Source organism: Heptranchias perlo, chromosome 11, assembly GCF_035084215.1.
Source record: "Heptranchias perlo isolate sHepPer1 chromosome 11, sHepPer1.hap1, whole genome shotgun sequence".
Taxonomy (NCBI): Eukaryota; Metazoa; Chordata; class Chondrichthyes; order Hexanchiformes; family Hexanchidae; genus Heptranchias; species Heptranchias perlo.
The window spans coordinates 20,526,500-20,549,793 of NC_090335.1; the positions used below are offsets into that span (position 1 = coordinate 20,526,500).

A 23,294-nucleotide genomic window follows, 5' to 3' on the forward strand; every position below is an offset into this window, starting at 1 on the left:
CCCTCCTCCTCCTCAGCCTTTTCCTCCTCCTCCTCCTCAGCCTCTTCTTCCTCAGCCTCCTCCTCCTCCACCTCTGGCTCAGGGTCTTCTCCAATCATTGGCGGCAAAGGCTGGTCCCTCATGATGGCGAGGTTGTGTAGCATGCAGCAGACCACCATGAATCTGCCCACCCACTCAGGGGAGTACTGCAGGGCTCCTCCAGACCGGTCTAGTCAGCGGAAGCGTTGTTTGAGGAGGCCTATGGTGTGCTCCACGATGTTGCGTGTGGCAGCATGGCTCTCATTATAGGCCTGCTGTGCATGTGTGCGTGGATTTCTGACCGGTGTCATGAGCCACGCCATGAGGGGGTAGCCCTTGTTGTCCAATAGCCAGCCTTTGACTTGCCGAGGTGGGTGAAAGATAGCTGGCATGTTGGACTGCCGCATGACGAAGGCATCATGACTACTCCCAGGTTAGCGGTCATTGAGCTCCATGATTCGATGCGTATGGTTGCCATCCAGCTGCACGTTCAGGGAGTGGAAGCCCTTTCGGTCGATGAAGACGGCTGAGTTGATGTGCGGGGCTTGCAGAGCAATATGCATGCAGTCAATGGCACCCTGCGCCATGGGGAAGCCAGCAATGTGGGCGAACCCCCGTGCTCGCTCGTTCTGATTGTCTCTGTGGAGAGGGAAGGTGATGAACCTGTTCCTCATGTGGTGCAGTGCGTCGTGACCTCCCTTATGCAGCAGTGCACTGCATACTGCGAGATGTTGCACATGTCGCCAGCAGATGCCTGAAATGATCCTGAGCCGTAGAAATTCAGCGCCACAGTGACCTTCACAGCCACAGGCAGTGTTGTCCTCGCCCTGCTCTGAGGCTGCAGTTGTGGCCGAACTAGTTGACAGATCTCGGTCACGGCTTCCTTGGTGAACCTCAGGCTTCGGATGCAATCCTCCTCGATCATGTTGAGGTAAGAGAATTGGTCCCGGAAGGCCCTCATTGTATACGGCCTCCTGCTCAGTGCTCTGTGCCTCCTCGTCCTCCATCTCCTCGCAGCTTGACCCGCTATGCGTGGACTCTCTGCATGCTCCCAGTCGTGCTCAATGCCCAGCGGGAGCTCTAGCAGACCACCCATGGTTGCCAGGAATATTGTTCAACCACGGTTGTAACTTCCTGAACCGTAAGGTAGTACCTGCCAAACCACTCTCAAATGTAGTCTAGGAACTCTCAATAAGAATAGGGAGCTTCAAAAAACATTTCCTATTCCACCAGCAGCAAGAAGCAATAATCCAGCAACTAATCTGTAAATCCTGCATGGTCCCTTTAAATAGCGCTGTTGGGGGGTCCTCCAGGCACTCTCAGTGTGCGTGGTTAAGACTGTGCGTTGAGTTGAGCGTTAAGGTCCAAAATGGTGTCCATCGCTTTAAATCAGCATTGCACACTGATTGTACGCATTTTCTCCCTACTTTACATGCTTCCGGCGTTCGGTATTTGCGCATGCGCTAACTCCTATACCAAGATGGTGTCTGACGCACGTCATGCTGGAAACATGTGTGCGCAGCCAAGACGCCATCTTGGATGCTGGAGAGGCCACGTAGTGCCGAAACAACGGGCACTACACGGCCCAATTTAGCGCCCAATGCGTGTAAACAAGGCTCATTATGCCAGCTATCTTCCAGTGACCCTCATCAATTAGCTTAACGCAACTTGCGGGCAAACTTTTGGGCCCCAAAATTCCGAGTCCCATGACCCACCACTAGAAGCGTGGCAAGTGCAACTTCCACTTGCCCGATGAGCCTGACCCCACCAGATACTGCAGGGTCAGCTCATTTTAATATTGTGTGACAGGACAAAGGCAAGGGTCTATCAGTGTGCCTCAGAGGCCCGGAGAGGGGGCGGGCGAGGAAATCATTGTGAGGGCGCAGCTGTAGGTTTTAAAGCTGGATTGCACTTAAAGCAGATCCAGCAGGCAGGAAGGTTATGAAATGACTCCAGCAGGAAAATCTATAAGGGGAGGAGCAAATGTCTCAGAGATTGATATATTCTTCTGACTGAAATTAGGCACAGGAGAAATGGAACAGTGGGTGTGGGAGTCAAGAGACCTGCCAACAGAGCAGCTAGGACCATGTGAAAGGAGGTGGCATAGGCAGTGAGTGACAACTTCCTAGGAGGTCCCTTCAGTGCAGGAAGAACTTTAATGACCTCACAAGGTCCGCAAAGGTAAATGCCCTTTAATGCTGGGCTGATCTGTTGCCGTCTGGTTTTCACTACTGCGAAAAGTGAAAATGACATCCAAAGAGTTAGGGTAAGTGGGTATTGCTCGGGTTGCAGACAGATCGGAAGTGGTGCACCCCAGGGGTAAGTGTTCGGTCCACTTTTGTACTTGGTATATACGAATCATTTGGATTTGAGCATGGGAAGCACAATCTTGAAATTTGCCGACAATGCAGGAGTACTGAGTTTGGCCATCAGCGGGGAGGACTGTTAAAGACTTCAGGAACATATAGGCTAGCGGAATGGGCAGATTGATGGCAGGTGCAATTTTAATGTGGATAAGCGAGTAGTAATACATTTTGTGAGGATTAACGCACACAGTGGAAAGATGCTGAAGGGTGTGGATGGTCAGGGAGACCCAGGGGTTCAAATATATAATTCCCTAAAAGCGCGAGTTCAAGTACATGAAGCTATGAAAAGCCAACAGAAATTTGGGTTTTATAAATAGAGCCATAGAGTACAAAAGTAAAGAGGTAATGATACATTTGTACATAGCATTGATTCGGCCACAGTTAGAGTACTGTGTGCAGTTTTGGGCGCTCCATTATAGACAGCATACAGCATAGATTCACCAGGATGAGGTCAGGGATGGGAAACTATAGTTAGGAAGTTAGACTTGAGATACAATATTTTACCACAGGGAGTAGTTGAGACAGACACAATCGCAACACTTAGGGGAAAATTGAATAAATATTTGAAGTAGAAGATGATATCGGGACGATGGGGAGATCGTGGGCAGTGCAATTAGTTTTGGATTGCTTTAACAAGGAACCACAGGGATGGCGATAGCCTTGAGGAGGCCCCACGCAAAGGTTTGGTTTGGGGTCCCTACATTTTATGAGACACTCAACCTGGTCGGGGCCCCTGACTGGCTCAGGGCCCTGTACAATTGCACAGGTTACACGGTCCTAACATCAACCCCTGATGGCAGGATGACAGTCCCAGTATTAGAGCACACGGCCCCAGTATTAGAGCACACGGTCCCAGTATTAGAGCACACGGCCCCAGTATTAGAGCACACGGCCCCAGTATTAGAGCACACGGTCCCGGTACTAGTTCACTCGGTCCCAGTACTAGTTCACACGGTCCCAGTATTAGAGCACACGGTCCCAGTATTAGAGCACACGGTCCCAGTATTAGAGCACACGGTCCCAGTATTAGAGCACACGGTCCCAGTATTAGAGCACACGGTCCCAGTATTAGAGCACACGGTCCCAGTATTAGAGCACACGGTCCCAGTATTAGAGCACACGGTCCCAGTATTAGAGCACACGGTCCCAGTATTAGAGCACACGGTCCCAGTATTAGAGCACATAGTCCCGGTACTAGTTCACTCGGTCCCAGTATTAGAGCACACGGTCCCAGTATTAGAGCACACGGTCCCAGTACTAGAGTACACGGTCCCAGTATTAGAGCACACGGTCCCAGTATTAGAGCACACGGTCCCAGTATTAGAGCACACGGTCCCAGTATTAGAGCACACAGTCCCGGTACTAGTTCACTCAGTCCCAGTATTAGAGCACACGGTCCCAGTATTAGAGCACACGGTCCCAGTATTAGAGCACACAGTCCCGGTACTAGTTCACACGGTCCCAGTACTAGTTCACACGGTCCCAGTACTAGTTCACACGGTCCCAGTACTAGAGCACACGGTCCCAGTACTAGTTCACACGGTCCCAGTACTAGTTCACACGGTCCCAGTATTAGAGCACACAGTCCCGGTACTAGTTCACACAGTCCCGGTACTAGAGCACACGGTCCCAGTACTAGAGCACACGGTCCCAGTACTAGTTCACACGGTCCCAGTGTTAGATTAAACATCCCAGTATTAGACCACATGGTTCCAGTGGCGGTATTAATGCAATCTTATGGCATTGCTCCGTCCACTATTTTAGTGGAGAGTAAATCCATTTAAAATGCAGGTTAACATACAGCAGAGTATTATATGAACGTGTTAAGCATTTATCTGCTAATCACCAACAACAGTTTCTAATATGAAAAACTGATTTATTTTTGGACTGGCAGCTGAGAAGTCAATCATACTTAAAGGGAATGGATCTCCCGAAATGAGATATGTGTTTCAGAAGTATATGAAAAGAAGGGATCTATGAGTGACTCTGACACACAAGGAATTGAAGGAGAGATTTCCCACTTCAGTGCTTCCCATGCAATTTGTGGCACATATCAGGAAACTGAGAAATCCCAGCTGTGATTTCACATCCTTCAATTTTAATTGACAAAAAATCTCGAGCTGGTTGTACGAAGTTCTTAATACATCTCCCTGCATTTACTGGGAATGCTGTAGAAGAAATACTTCCCTATAGTTACATCTGGGTTGTGAGCTGTAACTTCATCGTTTCAGTGTCTGGTGTAACATGGTCTGAGTTGTAACTTCATCGTTTCAGTGTGTGGGGTAACATGGTCTGAGCTGTAACTTCATCGTTTCAGTGTGTGGGGTAACATGGTCTGAGCTGTAACTTCATCGTTTCAGTGTGTGGGGTAACATGGTCTGAGCTGTAACTTCATCGTTTCAGTGTGTGGGGTAACATGGTCTGAGCTGTAACTTCATCGTTTCAGTGTGTGGGGTAACATGGTCTGAGCTGTAACTTCATCGTTTCAGTGTGTGGGGGGAACATGGTCTGAGTTGTAACTTCATTGTCTCAGTGTGTGGGGTAACATGGTCTGAGCTGTAACTTCATCGTTTCAGTGTATGGGGTAACATGGTCTGAGCTGTAACTTCATCGTTTCAGTGTGTGGGGTAACATGGTCTGAGTTGTAACTTCATCGTTTCAGTGTGTGGGGGAACATGGCCTGAGTTGTAACTTCATCGTTTCAGTGTGTGGGGGGAACATGGTCTGAGTTGTAACTTCATCGTTTCAGTGTGTGGGGGGAACATGGTCTGAGTTGTAACTTCATCGTTTCAGTGTGTGGGGGGAACATGGCCTGAGTTGTAACTTCATCGTTTCAGTGTGTGGGGGGAACATGGTCTGAGTTGTAACTTCATTGTCTCAGTGTCTGGTGTAACATGTTCTGACATCAGGGGTTTTGCAGGGAGCCTGTCATGGTGGGGTGACCTGCACAGTGGCAATGTGGGGTGGTATTGGGGTTAGACGAATGTTGCTCGCTGAAGACTGTTAGTGATCACTGTTACTATACCGCAGCGATGTGGTAAAGTGAGTGAGACAAGCCACTGAGACTTGTAACTCCACCTCTGTCCACAAATTAACAGCAGGTCTACAAAGATGGAAACATCTCCCTCTCTGAATTGTTCCTATAATGAGGAAAAAGCATCAACTGCTTCTGTGCAAAACTCTTCAACAAGCACATTCCTGACATTAACAATCAGTCAGCGAGCTCTTGACCATCTTTTTTTTTCCTTACTACTTTTTGTAATTTAGTCCCTCAGTACTTTACACCACATTCAGGGGTTGAAAATCCATTGCACAGCTCATGTACAAAACATATCCGATTTCCTCACCAGTTTACACATTGCATCTTTCTCATAAAGAGTCCTACACCATACAGAAAACATAGGCCATAGTATTTTGCTAATACATATGTGTGTGTGTATGTTTATATATTTTTTAATATATATTATGAAAAGCATCTGTATATACTCTCCTGCAAAATTAAAATAACTTAAAACCTAGAAATTACTGTTTGTTCATATCAGCGGATGAATGCTTCACAATGACTATTCTCTACTTCAGCAGAGGCATTAACCGATTTAAAACAATGCCCGCATTAAAAGATCAGACAGAGGAATGTCCCGTCAGCACATTAAGCCTTTGCCCGCTGATATCACTAACGGTAATTTCGGAGCTTAAGTGAAATTTTGAGTTAGAAGAAAGTTAAAATGTGATGCTAACATGTGTATTTAAAATAATACGTCTTTCAAGCATTATTTAGGTAAATGAGCATTTAAAAATAGAATTCAGAAGATGTTAGCAAAGAGAATTGATTGGTGTTAAGATTAAGGACAGTACTATAAGCTACAGAGTAAGGACTGGCGGAGAGCAAGGCTAAGCTTGAGATGTAGTCCAGTACCTTTCTACTCCACGGGGTCATTTGGCAACATTCAGTGGGGGAGGATGAGCGAGTGCTGTGAAACTACAAACAACACAAAACATGGCAGTGAAATATCAGAACCAAAATAAACACAAATAGCTTATCAAATATGAGAAAACAAAATAAGAATGACTATCTGAAAGAACTGAAGCAATGCAATACAATCACTAATCCATGAGAAACAATAGATATATCAATAAGGAAAACGCTCATTGATTTTGAAGCCATTTCAAATGTCTACGATTCCAAAACAATTTATATTACACAGCACCTCTGATATAATCAATAATGTTTCTATTATTATTAAATTATTGAGTTGTGCAAAATTTACATTCTTTTTTAAGTTGTACATTGTAGATCACACAGTACTAACATCCGTATACATTGAGGTTTTATGTGTACCTTAGGCAGCACTGCACAATAATAGAATTAGGGTCATCCCTTGGCTGAAGGCTTAGGTTGAGTTGCGTTGGATTAGGTTGGGGAGGGAAGGGAAAACAATTTATTTGATGACACTGTGGCTGGAGTATTCCACTCGTGCATTCGCCAATCTGCAATCCCACCCCCACCGCCCCCCTGCCGTTTACTTGGTTCACTCTGGGTAAAAATGCCAAGGAGTGGTCAGTGACGCAAAATATTACACTGATTTTAAAACTGTACAAGTCTTGATGAGAATCTAATGAAAGATATTTAAGTTGCCAATTACTACTGCGTTCACAATGTGTACAGTATGTACAAAACCTGCAGAACTGAAGGAAGAGATGATGCCCGACAGGCTAGTGGTAGAAGTTGAAATGAAACCCAAATCTTAGGTAACTAGCACTGTCTAATCAATCTATTGCAGTCTTTTGTGAAGAATGTACTAATAGATTTAGTAGTTCCAGTAGCCAGAAGCCAAGCTCATTATTTCTCTCACAGCTAAATTTGCTTCTAGTTCTATAATTTCACAAAGGACGACTATAAATTTACTTATTTCATTCAGTTACACAAATGGATGGAACTCAAGCTACCTCTCTTCTCATAGGCAATCCAAATTTTAGAAATTATAGTCCCGATTTTAACTCCAGGCCGGAGTCATGCAGGCAGGGCCTGAGATAGACGGGAAACCAGCCGGCCCACCGCAGCCTGAGGCCCAAGAGATTTTGGCCTGGATTTTCACTCTGCGAGTGGAGAGCGGGGGGAGGGGTAGCATTTCCTGATGTCCTTAAAATTTTGACGTTAAGGACGTCTTTTAAATTTTTTCAGTAGGTTTCCCGCGTGACAGCCAACCAGATTGAAAGGCTGGCTGGCTGTCGGGCGGGAAAGCAACCGGGGAGCGGGTGCCAGCAGATAAGTCTGACATCAGGGTACTGGGACCGAACATCGAGGAGGGGGAGTCGGTCATCAGTGGGGGGGGGGATGGGGAGGAGGTGACAGCGGGGGTCGGAGATCATGGGGAGGGGTTGGTCGATCGCGTGTGTAGGATCGCGGCAGGTATAGTGCATATTGCTTCAACTGTTTAAGGTCAATTTAAAAGTTTAAATTTCTAAGTTTCTGTCTGGCTTCAGCAGAGAGCTGCTGTAGCAAGTTAATTGGTTAGCTAGATTCAATTGGTACCTGAAGGTGGGGCAGGCCTGACTCATCTGAGTCTCAACTGTAGAAATACAGGGGCCTGTCAGTGCGGACAGCACGGTGTGAGGACAACACAGTGTGCTGAGAGTTCGGTACGTGTGGGAGTTTGGTAAAGTGGGGGAAGGAGGTGCTGCTTTGCCTTGCTTTTCCTGCAGAGCGGTAGTGGACCTGAGAGAGGTGAGCGGCGGGAGAGAGCGAGACCAGAGTGGGGATAAAAACAGCGCGGAGAGAGCGAGAGTCCAGTCGGTGAGCGGCGGTAAAGAGCGAGACCAGAGCGGGGATATAAACAGCGCGGAGAGAGCGAGACCAGAGCTTACTCTGAGAGCGAGACTCTGAGACCAGCGGCAGAGTTCGGGGTGACGTCACCAGTCAGAAAGTGACGCGGCACAGGGGAGGCAGCTGATTGGTGAGTAGGTTCAGGTGAGTATTTCTACCATTTTACTGTAAGTAAAGTAATAAGAAAGGGAAGATCTGCAGGTTTTATAGCAGATAGTGTTTTTTTTAGTGAACCTAGGTCCCTAGTATAGTTAACATTTTCTAATTTCAACGTAATTTAAAAGGGGTAACTAAGCTAAGGCAAGTCATGGCAGCAGACCTCGCACCCGTGATATGCTCCTCCTGCAAGATGTGGGAAGTCATGGACACTACCAGTGTCCCTGCCGACCATGTGTGCGGGAAGTGTGTCCACCTGCAGCTACTGACCGATCGTATCTCGGAGCTGGAGCTGCGGGTGGACTCACTGTGGAGCATCCGCGATGCAGAGAAACTCGTGGATAGCACGTTTAGCGAGTTGGTCACACCGCAGGTAAAGGGTATACAGGCAGGAAGTGAATGGGTGACCACCAGGAAGAGTAAGAGATGCAGGCAGGTAGTGCAGGGGTCCCCTGTGGCCATCCCCCTCTCAAACAGATATGCCACTTTGGATGCTGTTGGGGGGGATGACTTATCAGGGGAAGGCAGCAGCAGCCAACTTCCTGGCACCACGGGTAGCTCTGCTGCACAGGCTGGGAGGAAAAAGAGTGGCAGAGCTATAGTGATAGGGGACTCAATTGTAAGGGGAATAGACAGGCGTTTCTGCGGCCGCAACCGAGACTCCAGGATGGTGTGTTGCCTCCCTGGTGCAAGGATCAAGGATGTCTCGGAGCGGCTACAGAACATTTTGGAGGGGGAGGGCGAACAGCCAGCTGTCGTGGTGCACATAGGCACCAACGATATAGGTAAAAAAGGGGATGAGGTCCTAAAAGCAGAATATAGGGAGTTAGGAGGTAAATTAAAAAATAGGACCTCAAAGGTAGTAATCTCAGGATTGCTGCCAGTGCCACGTGCTAGTCAGAGTAGAAATAGGAGGATATTTCAAATGAATACGTGGCTAGAGGAATGGTGCAAGGGGGAGGGATTCAAATTCCTGGGACACTGGAAACGGTTCTGGGGGAGGTGGGACCAGTACAAACCGGATGGTCTGCACCTGGGCAGGGCCGGGACCGCTGTCCTAGGAGGAGTGTTTGCTAGTGCTGTTGGGGAGGGTTTAAACTAAAGTGGCAGGGGGTTGGGAACCTGAGCAGGGAGAGAGAGGAAAGCGTAACAGGAAGGGACAGAAGGTATGGAGTAATAGGTAAAGTGTTAAAAAAGGAAAAAGCAGGAACTAAGCGTCACAAAACAGATTTGAAAGTTCTTTATCTGAATGCACGTAGCATTCGTAATAAAATGGACGAGTTAACGGCACAAATAACTACGTATGGGTATGATCTTGTGGCCATTACAGAAACATGGCTGCAGGGTGACAACGACTGGGAATTAAATATGCCAGGGTATTTAACAATCAGGAAGGACAGGCAGGAAGGAAGGGGAGGTGGGGTGGCTATGTTAATAAAGGAAGGAATCACTGTAATACAGAGAAATGATATTGGGACAAAGCATCAAGATAATGAAACAGTTTGGGTGGAGATAAGGAATAATAAGGGAAAAAAAACATTAGTGGGCGTAGTATATAGGCCTCCTAATAGTTGCAACTCTGCTGGAAGAAGTATTAATCAGGAGATAGTCGGGGCATGTAATAAGGGAACAGCCATAATTATGGGGGATTTTAATTATCATATTAACTGGACAAATCAAATTGGGCAGAGCAGCCTTGAGGACGAGTTCATTGAGTGCATCAGGGATGGATTTCTTGAGCAGTATGTAACTGATCCTACAAGGGGGCAGGCAACCTTGGACCTGGTCCTGTGTAATGAGTCAGGATTAATTAATAATGTCCTAGTTAAGGATCCCCTTGGAACGAGCGACCACAACATGGTTGAATTCCATATCCAATTAGAGGGTGAGAAGGTTGATTCTCAAACAAGCGTACTGAGCTTGAATAAAGGAGACTATGATGGTATGAGAGCGGAATTGATTAAAGTGGACTGGGAAAATAGATTAAAGGGTAAGACGGTACATGAGCAGTGGTGTTCATTTAGGGAGTTATTTTACAACTTTCAAAATAAATATATTCCACTGAGGAAAAAAGGGTGTAAAAGAAATGACAGCCATCCGTGGCTAAGTAAAGAAATCAAGGATAGTATCCGACTAAAAACAAGGACATATAAGGTAGCCAAACTTAGTGGGAGGATAGAAGATTGGGAATTCTTCAAAAGACAGCAAAAAGTAACTAAAGGATTGATTAAGAAAGGGAAGTTAGATTATGAAAAGAAATTAGCAAAAAATATAAAAACAGATAGCAAGAGTTTCTATAGTTATATAAAAAGAAAAAGGGTGGCTAAGGCAAACATAGGTCCCTTAGAGGATGAGACCGGGAAATTAATGGTGGGAAACATGGAGATGGCAAAAATGCTGAACAAATATTTTGTTTCAATCTTTACAGTAGAGGACACTAAGAATATCCCAACACTGGACAAACAGGGGACTCTCGGGGGGGAGGAGCTAAATACGATTAAAATAACTCAGGAGATGGTACTCAGTAAAATAATGGGACTCAAGGCGGATAAATCCCCTGGACCTGATGGCTTCCATCCTAGGGTCTTGAGGGAAGTGGCAGTAGGGATTGTGGATGCTTTGGTGATAGTTTTCCAAAATTCCCTGGACTCAGGAGAGGTCCCGGCAGATTGGAAAACTGCTAATGTAACACCGTTATTTAAAAAGGGTAGTAGGCAGAAGGCTGGAAATTATAGGCCAGTTAGCTTAACATCTGTGGTGGGTAAAATTTTGGAGTCTATTATTAAGGAGACAGTAACGGAACATTTAGATAAGCATAATTTAATAGGACAAAGTCAGCATGGCTTTATGAAGGGGAAGTCATGTCTGACAAATTTGCTTGAGTTCTTTGAGGATATAACGTACAGGGTGGATAAAGGGGAACCAGTGGACGTAGTGTATTTAGACTTCCAGAAGGCATTCGACAAGGTGCCACATAAAAGATTATTACTTAAGATAAAAAATCACGGGATTGGGGGTAATATTCTGGCATGGGTGGAGGATTGGTTATCGAACAGGAAGCAGAGAGTTGGGATAAATGGTTCATTTTCGGACTGGCAACCAGTAACCAGTGGTGTTCCACAGGGGTCGGTGCTGGGTCCCCAACTCTTTACAATCTATATTAACGATTTGGAGGAGGGGACCGAGTGCAACATATCAAAATTTGCAGATGATACAAAGATGGGAGGGAAAGTAGAGAGTGAGGAGGACATAAAAAACCTGCAAGGGGATATAGACAGGCTGGGTGAGTGGGCGGAGATTTGGCAGATGCAATATAATATTGGAAAATGTGAGGTTATGCACTTTGGCAGGAAAAATCAGAGAGCAACTTATTTTCTTAATGGTGAGAGACTGGAAAGTACTGCAGTACAAAGGGATCTGGGGGTCCGAGTGCAAGAAAATCAAAAAGTTGGTATGCAGGTGCAGCAGGTGATCAAGAAAGCCAACGGAATGTTGGCTTTTATTGCTAGGGGGATAGAATATAAAAACAAGGAGGTATTGCTGCAGTTGTATAGGGTATTGGTGAGACCGCACCTGGAATACTGCATACAGTTTTGGTCTCGAGGCAGTACAAAGAAGGTTCACTCGGTTAATCCCGGGGATGAGGGGGCGGACATATGAGGAGAGGTTGAGTAGATTGGGACTCTACTCATTGGAGTTCAGAAGAATGAGAGGCGATCTTATTGAAACATATAAGATTGTGAAGGGTCTTGATCGGGTGGATGCAGTAAGGATGTTCCCAAAGATGGGTGAAACTAGAACTAGGGGGCATAATCTTAGAATAAGGGGCTGCTCTTTCAAAACTGAGATGAGGAGAAACTTCTTCACTCAGAGGGTGGTAGGTCTGTGGAATTTGCTGCCCCAGGAAGCTGTGGAAGCTACATCATTAGATAAATTTAAAACAGAAATAGACAGTTTCCTAGAAGTAAAGGGAATTAGGGGTTATGGGGAGCGGGCAGGAAATTGGACATGAAGCTGAGTTCGGATCGGTCAATGCCCTGTGGGTGGCGGAGAGGGCCCAGGGGCTATGTGGCCGGGTCCTGCTCCGACTTCTTGTGTTCTTTAGATTTGTGGTTGGGATCAGATCAGCCATGATCTTATTGAATGGCGGAGCAGGCTCGAGGGGCCGATTGGCCTACTCCTGCTCCAATTTCTTATGTTCTTATGTTCTTATGTATACTTGTTGGGCCTGGAGGAAACACTCCTGCTCCTCCTGGCCCACAAGCAATGCAATAAATGCACTCACCTGTTGATCCGGGCCTTCTTGCCTCCTCTAATGTGGTGTGAATCAGAAGGCCCGGGAATTCCGGCCCTCAGGAGTTAAAAATAAAAATGTTGTTAAAATGGAGGCCCGCAGCCTGCTTAAAAGATTTTGCTAACTGACCCCCGGGAGCGGATTGGTCGCCGGCCCCCCGTTAAAATCGGAAGTGGGCGGGTTGGAGGCGAGTAGGGGTCGGGTTTTACAGTTTTACAATTTTTACCTTCCCACCCACCCCCAACCCACCCCGTTTATCTCCCGTGCCTCATATGCATGGGCCCCATCAGTCTACCACCCGAGCCCGGTAGGTAGCGCTGGCTGACTGGCGGGTGGGATCGGGATTTCAATTGCTCCTCCGGGCCCCACAAGGAAAGTTTAGCCCTTCGCTGTGCTGAACTACCCCCTTCCCTACCGCAAGACACCCCCAGAACCCCTGTCCCCACATTTAGCTTGGTGTTAGCCGACTTCCCACAACCGGCAGCCCCTTCCTGCCCCCTGTTCTGAGCAAGGAAGACGGTCGGTGGCATGTTAATGAGGCCCAGCGGTTACAATCGCTGAGGCATCTTTCTGCCGTGGGCCGACAGGAAATTAACTGATTCCCGTGGTTTCCTGCTGGAAGGTTGTTACATAAGGTTAAATCTCACGGGATCCAAGGTGAGGTAGCCAATTGGATACAAAATTGGATTGACGGCAGAAGACAGAGGGTGGTTGTAGAGGGTTGTTTTTCAAACTGGAGGCCTGTGACCAGCGGTGTGCCTCAGGGATCGGTGCTGGGTCCGCTGTTATTTGTTATTTATATTAATGATTTGGATGAGAATTTAGGAGGCATGGTTAGTAAGTTTGCAGATGACACCAAGATTGGTGGCATTGTGGACAGTGAAGAAGGTTATCTAGGATTGCAACGGGATCTTGATAAATTGGGCCAGTGGGCCGATGAATGGCAGATGGAGTTTAATTTAGATAAATGTGAGGTGATGCATTTTGGTAGATCGAATCGGGCCAGGACCTACTCCGTTAATGGTAGGGCGTTGGGGAGAGTTATAGAACAAAGAGATCTAGGAGTACAGATTCATAGCTCCTTGAAAGTGGAGTCACAGGTGGATAGGGTGGTGAAGAAGGCATTCGGCATGCTTGGTTTCATTGGTCAGAACATTGAATGCAGGAGTTGGGATGTCTTGTTGAAGTTGTACAGGGCATTGGTGAGGCCACACTTGGAGTACTGTGTACAGTTCTTGTCACCCTATTATAGAAAGGATATTATTAAACTAGAAAGAGTGCAGAAAAGATTTACTAGGATGCTACCGGGACTTGATGGTTTGACTTACAGGGAGAGGTTAGACAGACTGGGACTTTTTTCCCTGGAGAGTAGGAGGTTAAGGGGTGATCTTATAGAAGTCTATAAAATAATGAGGGGCATAGATAAGGTCGATAGTCAAAATCTTTTCCCAAAGGTAGGGGAGTCTATAACGAGGGGGCATAGATTTAAGGTGAGAGGGGAGAGATACAAAAGGGTCCAGAGGGGCAATTTTTTCACTCAAAGGGTGGTGAGTGTCTGGAACGAGCTGCCAGAGGCAGTAGTAGAGGCGGGTACAATTTTGTCTTTTAAAAAGCATTTGGACAGTTACATGGGTAAGATGGGTATAGAGGGATATGGGCCAAGTGCAGGCAATTGGGACTAGCTTAGTGGTATAAACTGGGCGACATGGACATGTTGGGCCGAAGGGCCTGTTTCCATGTTGTAACTTCTATGATTCTATGATTCTATGACTCATGTGTCTAAACTGCATGTACTTGAGATAGGGTTAAAGTTATTGAAAGAATGGGACTTTTGTTAGACAAGCAAGTAATTACCTCGTAATGAGATAGGAGCTCAGCCACTGATCCTGGTGGCCTATTGTATACACGCTTTACAGTTGGATGACAAACTCTTGGGGTGTCCTCCACCGTGTTTATCATCAGATCAGTAACTTTAACTCTAGTGAAACTGCGGATGTAACACATTTTGCCTCATTTATTCTGCACACTGCACAAATGGCAATAATTAGGCTGGTGTAAGTACTTTGGTCTTATAGGCATCTCAATGCCCAGGATTTGCACCTGTGCATGGTGCAGAAGATCAGGCTGAGGAGCTTTCTACACCACGCAGATATATGTCTGAAGACATTTCCAAAGTTACTTCTGCTTGATTCATTGGAGCTGCTTTGAATATCAAATTTCTCCTCTTTCCCCCACAGTGACAGCAAGTGAAAGAAACACACAATTCTCCAGCATCCTGAGTGCCATCGATTGAACCAATGTCATTTATTCTATTCCAACGGCTTTCCATAATTCTAAGCAGCTGTTACAAAATAGCCCCAAGAAAGCTAGTCTCATCTGTCCTAGCGTGTTACATTCTGCACCACATTGTTGTTAACCATGGGACTGTGTGGTAGGTGGACTGAAATGGGGTGAAAGAAAAGGACGAGGTAATGCGATTACATTTCAGGCACGTACCAGCTAAGACAAAGCTAAATTCAGACAAGTAGAGGCCCAGTAATCATTTTTCTTATGTGATAGAAGGGAACATTAGCTTAATGTTTTGTGGGAGTCATAGAAACACATATGTATTTAGATCACTAATTGATTTGCCTCTGAAGAAATTAAATCAAGACAGAAACAGACTTTTGTAATTTCTTAAAATCCAATTACCCAAAATCAAAAGTGTCACCAAACAAAACCCTCTGAAGACTCTTTATATTCCCATCCTTACTCCATAAAATTTATCCAGTCAGAAATAAACTTTGTCACATTCAAATAGGTTACAGCTGCTCACAAATAACATTGTACCTGCCTATAAATATTCTGCAAATGCTAATGAACCACGTCACTTGCCTCACAAGATTTGTTTCTCCATGTTGGTGGGAACCCACGTGTATATTTTCCTCTGTTTGGTAACTTGAAAAAGTTTGTTCCCTGCTCGAGAGTCACCTCTATTTCTTTGCTAAATTTAGCTGGTTTATTGTGGCCATTGATTGAGGCGGTGGTTTTGCAACACCAAGGCCACATTTTGGCAGTTCTAAAAGATGCACTTTTAAAGGAAACATATCATGGCCCTTTTATGAGTGTACAATTCTGCCAGAAGAGCTAGCCATCACTTTTTGCTGATTTTTTTTTCACTCTGTGTATGCATGTCAGTATGGACCCAAACACAGTTTCAAGATGATACCATGTCACACCACACCAAAATCATGTGGAAATACTTGGAAGGCAAACACACACTTCCATGGCTACCAAGGCCCTATCTGGTCTTCAATAGGATACACTGCAATGGTGGGTGGCAAAATGCCATCCAAACTTTCAGACATTAGATCACTAAGCACAGCACTGCCAAGGAAAAGGCAGGATTCAAAGAAAAGCCCAGAAAGCGAGATATAGGATTTGCAGAGAATGCTGATTCCATATCAATACGAAAACTAGCAAAGAGTCTGGATAGAAGATCTTGCGAATCATTATTTTAGTAATGAAATAATTGCAAGTATCTGTATGAAAATCAGTCATAACATAGGGTTGATTAATAAGTTTTATACCTGTTATATGTGCAATACAGTTCATCAGTGAATTGCTGTTCCAATTTGCCAAGGAAACAACAGTTAACTAATTAGCATGGAGAACCAAGGAAACCTGCCAGACATCTGGAGAGCCAAGGAAATGTCTTGCTGTGCCTACAGGACAATAATAAATGTCTGCACACTAACAGCCTCACAGAGCTGAAAAAAAGTCCGAAAAAGAATTGTTGGCAATCACTGCCTTCAGACTCCCTGATGCACGCCACCACCATTATATTCCTTGCATGAACTAATCGAGCTAAGATACCAATTAATGCAAAACGCCTCACTAATCCCCATGCTGTGAATTTGCAGAGCTTGCTTAAGAAGGGAAAGTTCTAGTAAACTTTCACAGCTATTCACACTTATCCTGTAGATTAGGATTTTGAAATTGGTTCTGAATAATTTATATTGGGATAGATGGATACCAAAAAAAAAATTAAAAATCACTACCGACAAGAACTGATCAAGTACTTCAATTAAAGTATTAATGAAACTGAGAAGTAGTGTGTGAGTCAGAAACACTGCATCGTGGCTGTAATGGTTTTCCTTTGACCACTAACCATACGTTCTGAGCTGATGACTGGAATGACTTTGGTGGCATTATCTTTTCTGTGCAAACTTTTCAATTTTAAATTGTTAGCAAACTGGAACCTAACAAGCAGAATAGGGAACTCTACAACCTTTTCCATGATTAAGATATCACAGTGCTCAGGGCCACATTCTGTGCTGATGAAAGTTCAGTCTGGGCCAGAATTAATCACCCTCTTGTGGAAATTAGGCACCAAATCAAATAGGACCTGTGTCGTTAACGTGAGCTTGCAACAGAAATGTTTCTGGTCTCTCGTATTCTGACAGGGTCCCATAGTATCTCTGTGCTTACTTGTGAAGAACAGTTCCCTTGTGATCACGCTAACAACAGTGCGCAGCAACAATCGTTACGTTACTCAGAAAGCAACCTTGCAGAAAAGAGAAAGGGTGAGAAATTGGTTTTGCGCCGGATCCCGGTTTGAAGTTGGCGGTGCGGCTGGAACACACACCCGAAGATGGAGGCACGAAACTCACTCCTAATTAGGCCCGAGGCCTCACTTCCATAATATCGGTGAGTTGCAGATGCCAATTGGGTGTCCTAATGCAGCCCGGTGTTCGGGGCCTTTATGAAATCTGCTGTCCTGGACGCTGCGCCGAGCCGAGCTGAGCCGAGCCGAGCCGAGCCCACAGGTAAGCCCTGGTAGGGGGAGAGCCGGTAGCACTCTGGACCCTGCGTGCTGGCTGTGGACGTAGGAGGGTAAGTGAAATATGAGCCCCTCCCTCGATCCGGATTTCGAGAATTGTCAAATGGAGCAGATCGGTGGATCCAGGGTCCTTTGCCAGGATTGCCCTGCTCTTGTCGGCCTCCAGAGTTTCGAGCCCAATAATTGCAAATGTCCTCTTCTCCGTTCTTGTAAGCAGTAGGGAATCCATAGTCACCAGTAACCTGTCCCAGAAGGAAGGTGTTCCGGCAAGGCCAGAATTCAGGCCTAGGAGCCCCCCAGCCTCCCCGATCCAGCAACTTGCACCACAAATTGAGGCCTATGAGGGTAGATGGGAACCCCTGGTAGCTGAAGTGCCCACCAGTGACATGCTAATAAAAGGAACTCACCCTCACCCTGCTAACTTTGGAGGTCTGAGACAGGCAGAAGCTATGAGTCAAAAATGGGCAGTCAACAGCTACCAATGAAAAACAATAGCAAACTATGGGGTCACTGGGAGTGTCAATATTTGCAGATGATCCCTGGGAATGTGTCAATATTTTCAGGGAATCCCTGGGAGTGTGTCAATATTTGCAGGAGGTCCCTGGAAGTGTGTCAATATTTGCAGGGAATCCCTGGGAGTGTGTCAATATTTGCCGAAGGTCCCTGGAAGTGTGTCAATATTTGCAGGGAATCCCTGGAAGTGTGTCAATATTTGCAGGGAATCCCTGGGAGTGTGTCAATATTTGCAGGGAATCCCTGGGAGTGTGTCATTATTTGCAGGGAATCCCTGGGAGTGTGTCAATATTTGCAGGGAATCCCTGGTAGTGTGTCAATATTTGCAGGGAATCCCTGGGAGTGTGTCAATATTTGCAGGGAATCCCTGGGAGTGTGTCAATATTTGCAGGGAATCCCTGGGAATGTGTCAATATTTGCAGGGAATCCCTGGGAGTGTGTCATTATTTGCAGGGAATCCCTGGGAGTGTGTCAATATTTGCAGAGGATCCCTGAGAGTGTGTCAATATTTGTAGGGGGTCCATGGGAGTGTGTCAATATTTGCAGGGAGTCCCTGGGAGTGTGTCAATATTTGCAAGGGGTCCCTGAGAGTGTGTCAATATTTGCAGGGGGTCCCTGGGAGTGTGTCAATATTTGCAGAGGATCCCTGAGAGTGTGTCAATATTTGTAGGGGGTCCATGGGAGTGTGTCAATATTTGCAGGGAGTCCCTGGGAGTGTGTCAATATTTGCAAGGGGTCCCTGAGAGTGTGTCAATATTTGCAGGGGGTCCCTGGGAGTGTGTCAATATTTGCAGAGGATCCCTGAGAGTGTGTCAATATTTGTAGGGGGTCCCTGGGAGTGTGTCAATATTTGCAGGGGGTCCCTGGGAGTGTGTCAATATTTGCAGGGGGTCCCTGGGAGTGTGTCAATATTTGCAGGGGGTCCCTGGGAGTGTGTCAATATTTGCAGGGGGTCCCTGGGAGTGTGTCAATATTTGCAGGGAGTCCCTGGGAGTGTGTCAATATTTGCAGAGGGTCCCTGGGAGTGTGTCAATATTTGCAGGAGTCCACAACATAGAATATTTTGAAAACCGCTGCCTTAGAGATATTAAGTAGCCTCTGCTCACCACAATACATATGGGTTGCAAAACATTTAGAGCTTAGCGCTCAACTCTCAAGCAGTGATTAGCATGTCTCCAGAGCAGGTAATAAAACAACAAATCTCAAAGGGTCATTTCAATTCTGTTTGACTGTTGACTATCATTTCAGCTCTTTCGAACATTACAAATGTCACTGGCGTCTGCACACCTGTAAGAGGAGCACTTGTGTGCACAGAGCTCCATTTTACTTGATGGGAGAGCAACGCAGAGTCAGCACAGCCAACTCTGAATCGTTCTAAGGTACTGGTGTCAACCTGGTACTCACAGTATAATGGAGCCATTAGAGACATTTGCTGCATTGCTGTTTGGCCAGTTGCATGCACACTTCCAATCAATTGAGACAAATTGGTGCTGGAAGGCAATGTAGTCATTCACCTGCATTCTCCATTGGTAATAGAATTCACAAAGATTGGTGTTTATGAAAAAAAGTAGCGATGGAAGTGGGGACAGTTTAAACTTACTACTTAGGTTTATATTCTTTCATTAAAAGGTTTTTAAAATTTTAACTTGCATTAAGTGATGAACTTTATTGAAACAATTATCGCTGTAACCTGATCTGGGGCCTCTAGCCATTTTTCCTGCTTTCCAGTTCCAAGTGCATCCTGACATACAGCTACAGTATTCTTACCTATGAGGATGGCATTATATTAAAATGCTAATGTTCTACGATTAACATTTGCTAATTACTACCTGAAGGCTCTTCCGATCTCCCAGTGTAGGTCGGTTTGTTTTGAGTAAAATTCCTTCTTTCCATTCATCCTGAGAAGGTTCGTCTCAAAGATTATCATAAATTTTAGAACCTCTGTTATTTGTAGCGCACTGCTGTCATATTAAATGAACTTTTGTGACTACCTAGCAGATTGGCATCAGTATTAGTCATTTAATTCCATGGTTTACTCTATGGACATGGATTTAGCTTTTCACATTAACCTATGTATCTTTAACATTGTCAAGCATCTATTATTCAGGTAGACTAGAAGCAGCAAACTTTCGAGCATTCATGATTTAATTCTGTTGCTCCGTTTCCCACAAATGTTCTAGCTGTTGAGTCCCCAGCTTTCCCCCTTTCCCAGGAGTGTAGTGAAACCCTCGTGCATCCCCGCACCCTCCCCGCCTCCCTGCAAATATTGGAGCCTTTGTGACTGATAAGCTTCTTTGGAGAGAGGTGCTGTCAGCGCGGGCGTTGTGTTTGCCACTTGCACGCATGCCCTGTGCTCATGGCAAACACACGTGCTGCAGACGTGTCGGTGCACAGTAACTGCATGTTACCATGGGAACGGGAGAATACTGGAAATCAGACTAGGTTCATTCGGACCAGCTTACAAACCTGGATACGATGCCGACACTAATAGTTCACCATCTCACTGACTACCAGCAGATAATGCAGTTAATGAAATATTGCAGGAATGATACATGCACTCCATTATTTGCTCTGAGCCAAGCACTGACTAGGAATAAAAATTTATGGTGCGAGTGAACTGCTTGCTGGGTGGGTGGTCATTTTACTCTTGGACCAACATCACCATGTGGAGTTTTGAGCTGCCAGCGTGCTCAAGAATGAGGGTGGGTATATGGGGTAATGGTTGTCCGGGATACCAATGTAGAATTTCAATAATAACAAGTAACTTACAGAAGGCAAGTTTACATTTAACTTTTGATTTAGGAACCATTAGATATAAGGACAAGTCTCACAAGTTTGTCTTTAAAAGCCTATTCCTAGATTGCAAGTCTTCTCTCGAGTATTGCCTCAACACTGCAGATTGGTCAATAGGTCAGATCAGGTTAATTCATTATAGACAATAACAGCTACTTTAATTACCTCTGATATCAGTCTCCTCTGTAATAAACAAAGTGTTCACATAAATTATTTAGCTAATTGTACATGATACACTTTTAGCAAATCTGCACCCAGGTCCTAGTTCGGGCCTGACTGAATTTCGAATCCTATATTGCACAGATAAACTGGGGTTTTTTGTACTGCTCCATAATTTATATGTATTCCTGTTGGCTGTATACCCCAGAGAAATGTGTTAAAAATGCTTGTGCTGCTCTTTTATGGGGGATGTTCAGGTATTTTTCAGCATCATGCCAAGCAAAAGACAGCAGTGAAACACCCCTAAAGACTACAATCAGGGTGACCCTGTTCACGATCCCTGACCCACTTGTTCTTCCACTTGCTGAGTCCCAGCTATCTGATCCAACCCCCTCATGAACAGTGCTAACCAAGCAGGCGCAGCCTCGGCAGAACACTCAATGTAAGGTATCGATGTACGATGTACTGTGTGAACACAATGTAAACGGACTGAAACCGATGTGTAAAACCAAACTGATTGAGAAAAGCGAGGGGGCAAATGGCCTTACCGTTGCGATCTGCTGCTTTCTCTGTGCTCTGAGCCTGTGTTGTGTCAAAGGCAGTGGTGGGGGCAACATAGAAGGGGGTTTCATTAATCTTCTCTCTCCCAGTTGTCTTTGATGCTCTGTCATGAAACAAGAAAATAAATAACATAAACGCATGATCTGTGGAATCTGCAACCTGCCAGTTGAATTACGATTCTTCGTTGCTGATGATGCAAAAGGAAAATTGCCCGGCCAAACCCTGAAAATCCCCCATCAATCCCAACAGCAGTTCAAGCTTTCGCCAACACTTTACTCTTGTGTGAATGGCTCGAGGATGATTTACATAAGCACACTGCATCTCTTCAGAGCTCAAAGTTGCATCATTCATTCTCCGCTACACTCAGTTAACGCGGCCCAGGTCTAACAATTAATCACAACTGCAGTAAGTTGCTTACTGAAGATCAGGTAGGATGCTCAATATATCACCTGTCAACTCGGATGTTCACAGCACTGGATCATTTGTACAGGCTAAACTACTGTTCAGATTTATTTACGAGAGAGACCTGGGGATTTACGTACACAAATCTTTGAAGGAGGCAGGACAAGTAGAAAAGGCTGTTAAAAAAGCATATGGGATCCTTGGCTTTACAAGTAGAGGCACAGAGTATAAAAGCAAGGAAGTTATGCTAAACCTTTATAAAATACTGGTTAGGCCTCAGCTGGAGTATTGTGTCCAATTCTAGGCACCACACTTTAGGAAGGATGCCAAGATCTTGGAGAGGGTGCAGAGGAGATTTACTAGAATGGTACCAGGGATGAGGGACTTAGTTGTGTGGAGAGACTAGAGAAGCTGGGATTGTTCTCCTTAGAGCAGAGAAGGGTAAGGGAAGATTTAATGGAGGTGTTCAAAATTATGAAGAGTTTTCTTAAAGTAAATAAGGAGCAACTGTTTTTGCTGGCAGGAGGGTCAGTAACCAAAGGACGCAGATCTAAGATAATTGGCAAAAAATCCAGGGGGGAAATAAGGAGAAATTTTTTTACGCAGCGAGTTGTTACGATCTGGAATGTGCTGCCTGAAAGGATAGTGGAAGCAGATTCAATAATAAATTTCAAAAGGGAATTGGATAAATACTTGAAAAGGAAACATTTGCAGGGCTATGGGGAAAGAGCAGGGGAGTGGGACGAACTGGATAGCTCTTTCAAAGAGCTGGCACGGGTAAGATGGGCTGAATGGCCTCCTTCTGTGCTGTATGATTCTATGATTCTAAGTGATTCATGTAAGCGAAAATATGCACAAGATACTATACAGTACTATCAGTAAGTTACAATACATACAACTCAGATAACTGGTTAAAAGGGTCCACAGTTCTTCTGGCTTCTCTCAGCAAACTCTTGAAAAGAAACAGTCTCTGGTACATTAGGGCAGCTCTCACAGCTCTATAACCAGTGCCATCCACAATGGTGCAAGCACTAGTAGATCTGAGAGCCAATTTCTTTGACAAAGGCAGGCAGCCAAGATGTTAACAGTCTTAACACCTTAGCTGGGTTTCAAACTTCCTTTCTGAGACTAGCCATTTCCGTCCTGTAACTTTGCCCATCTCTGCCCTCACCTCCTAACCATGCCTTCATTCCATCTAGGCTTGGCTTATTCAATGCCAGGTTCACCACATGAAAGCCTGTTTACTTTAACAACCGTTAATAATAGGAAGTTACATTTTTGTATTGTACCAGGAGAGATGCGAGCAACAGATCCTAAACAGAATTCTCAAGCTGTGAGTGAGACAAAGTGCCTCTGAGCAGCCGTTTCAGTTTCCAATGAAGCTAC

The 23,294-nt window shown here is 45.3% G+C and overlaps 1 protein-coding gene across 4 annotated transcripts in view; it reads right to left on the bottom strand.

Annotated features, from left to right (window-relative positions):
• nhsb (Nance-Horan syndrome b (congenital cataracts and dental anomalies)) overlaps positions 1–23,294 on the bottom strand; it is a 417,867-nt gene that overhangs the window by 43,244 nt on the left and 351,329 nt on the right. For all 4 annotated transcript variants that reach the window (XM_067992667.1, XM_067992665.1, XM_067992666.1 and 1 more), the window contains exons 3-4: positions 21,494–21,609; positions 6,301–6,363 (exon numbers count right to left, since the gene is read on the bottom strand). In XM_067992667.1, the coding sequence (XP_067848768.1) occupies positions 6,301–6,363; positions 21,494–21,609 (179 nt within the window). The remainder of the gene's footprint in view (positions 1–6,300; positions 6,364–21,493; positions 21,610–23,294) is intronic.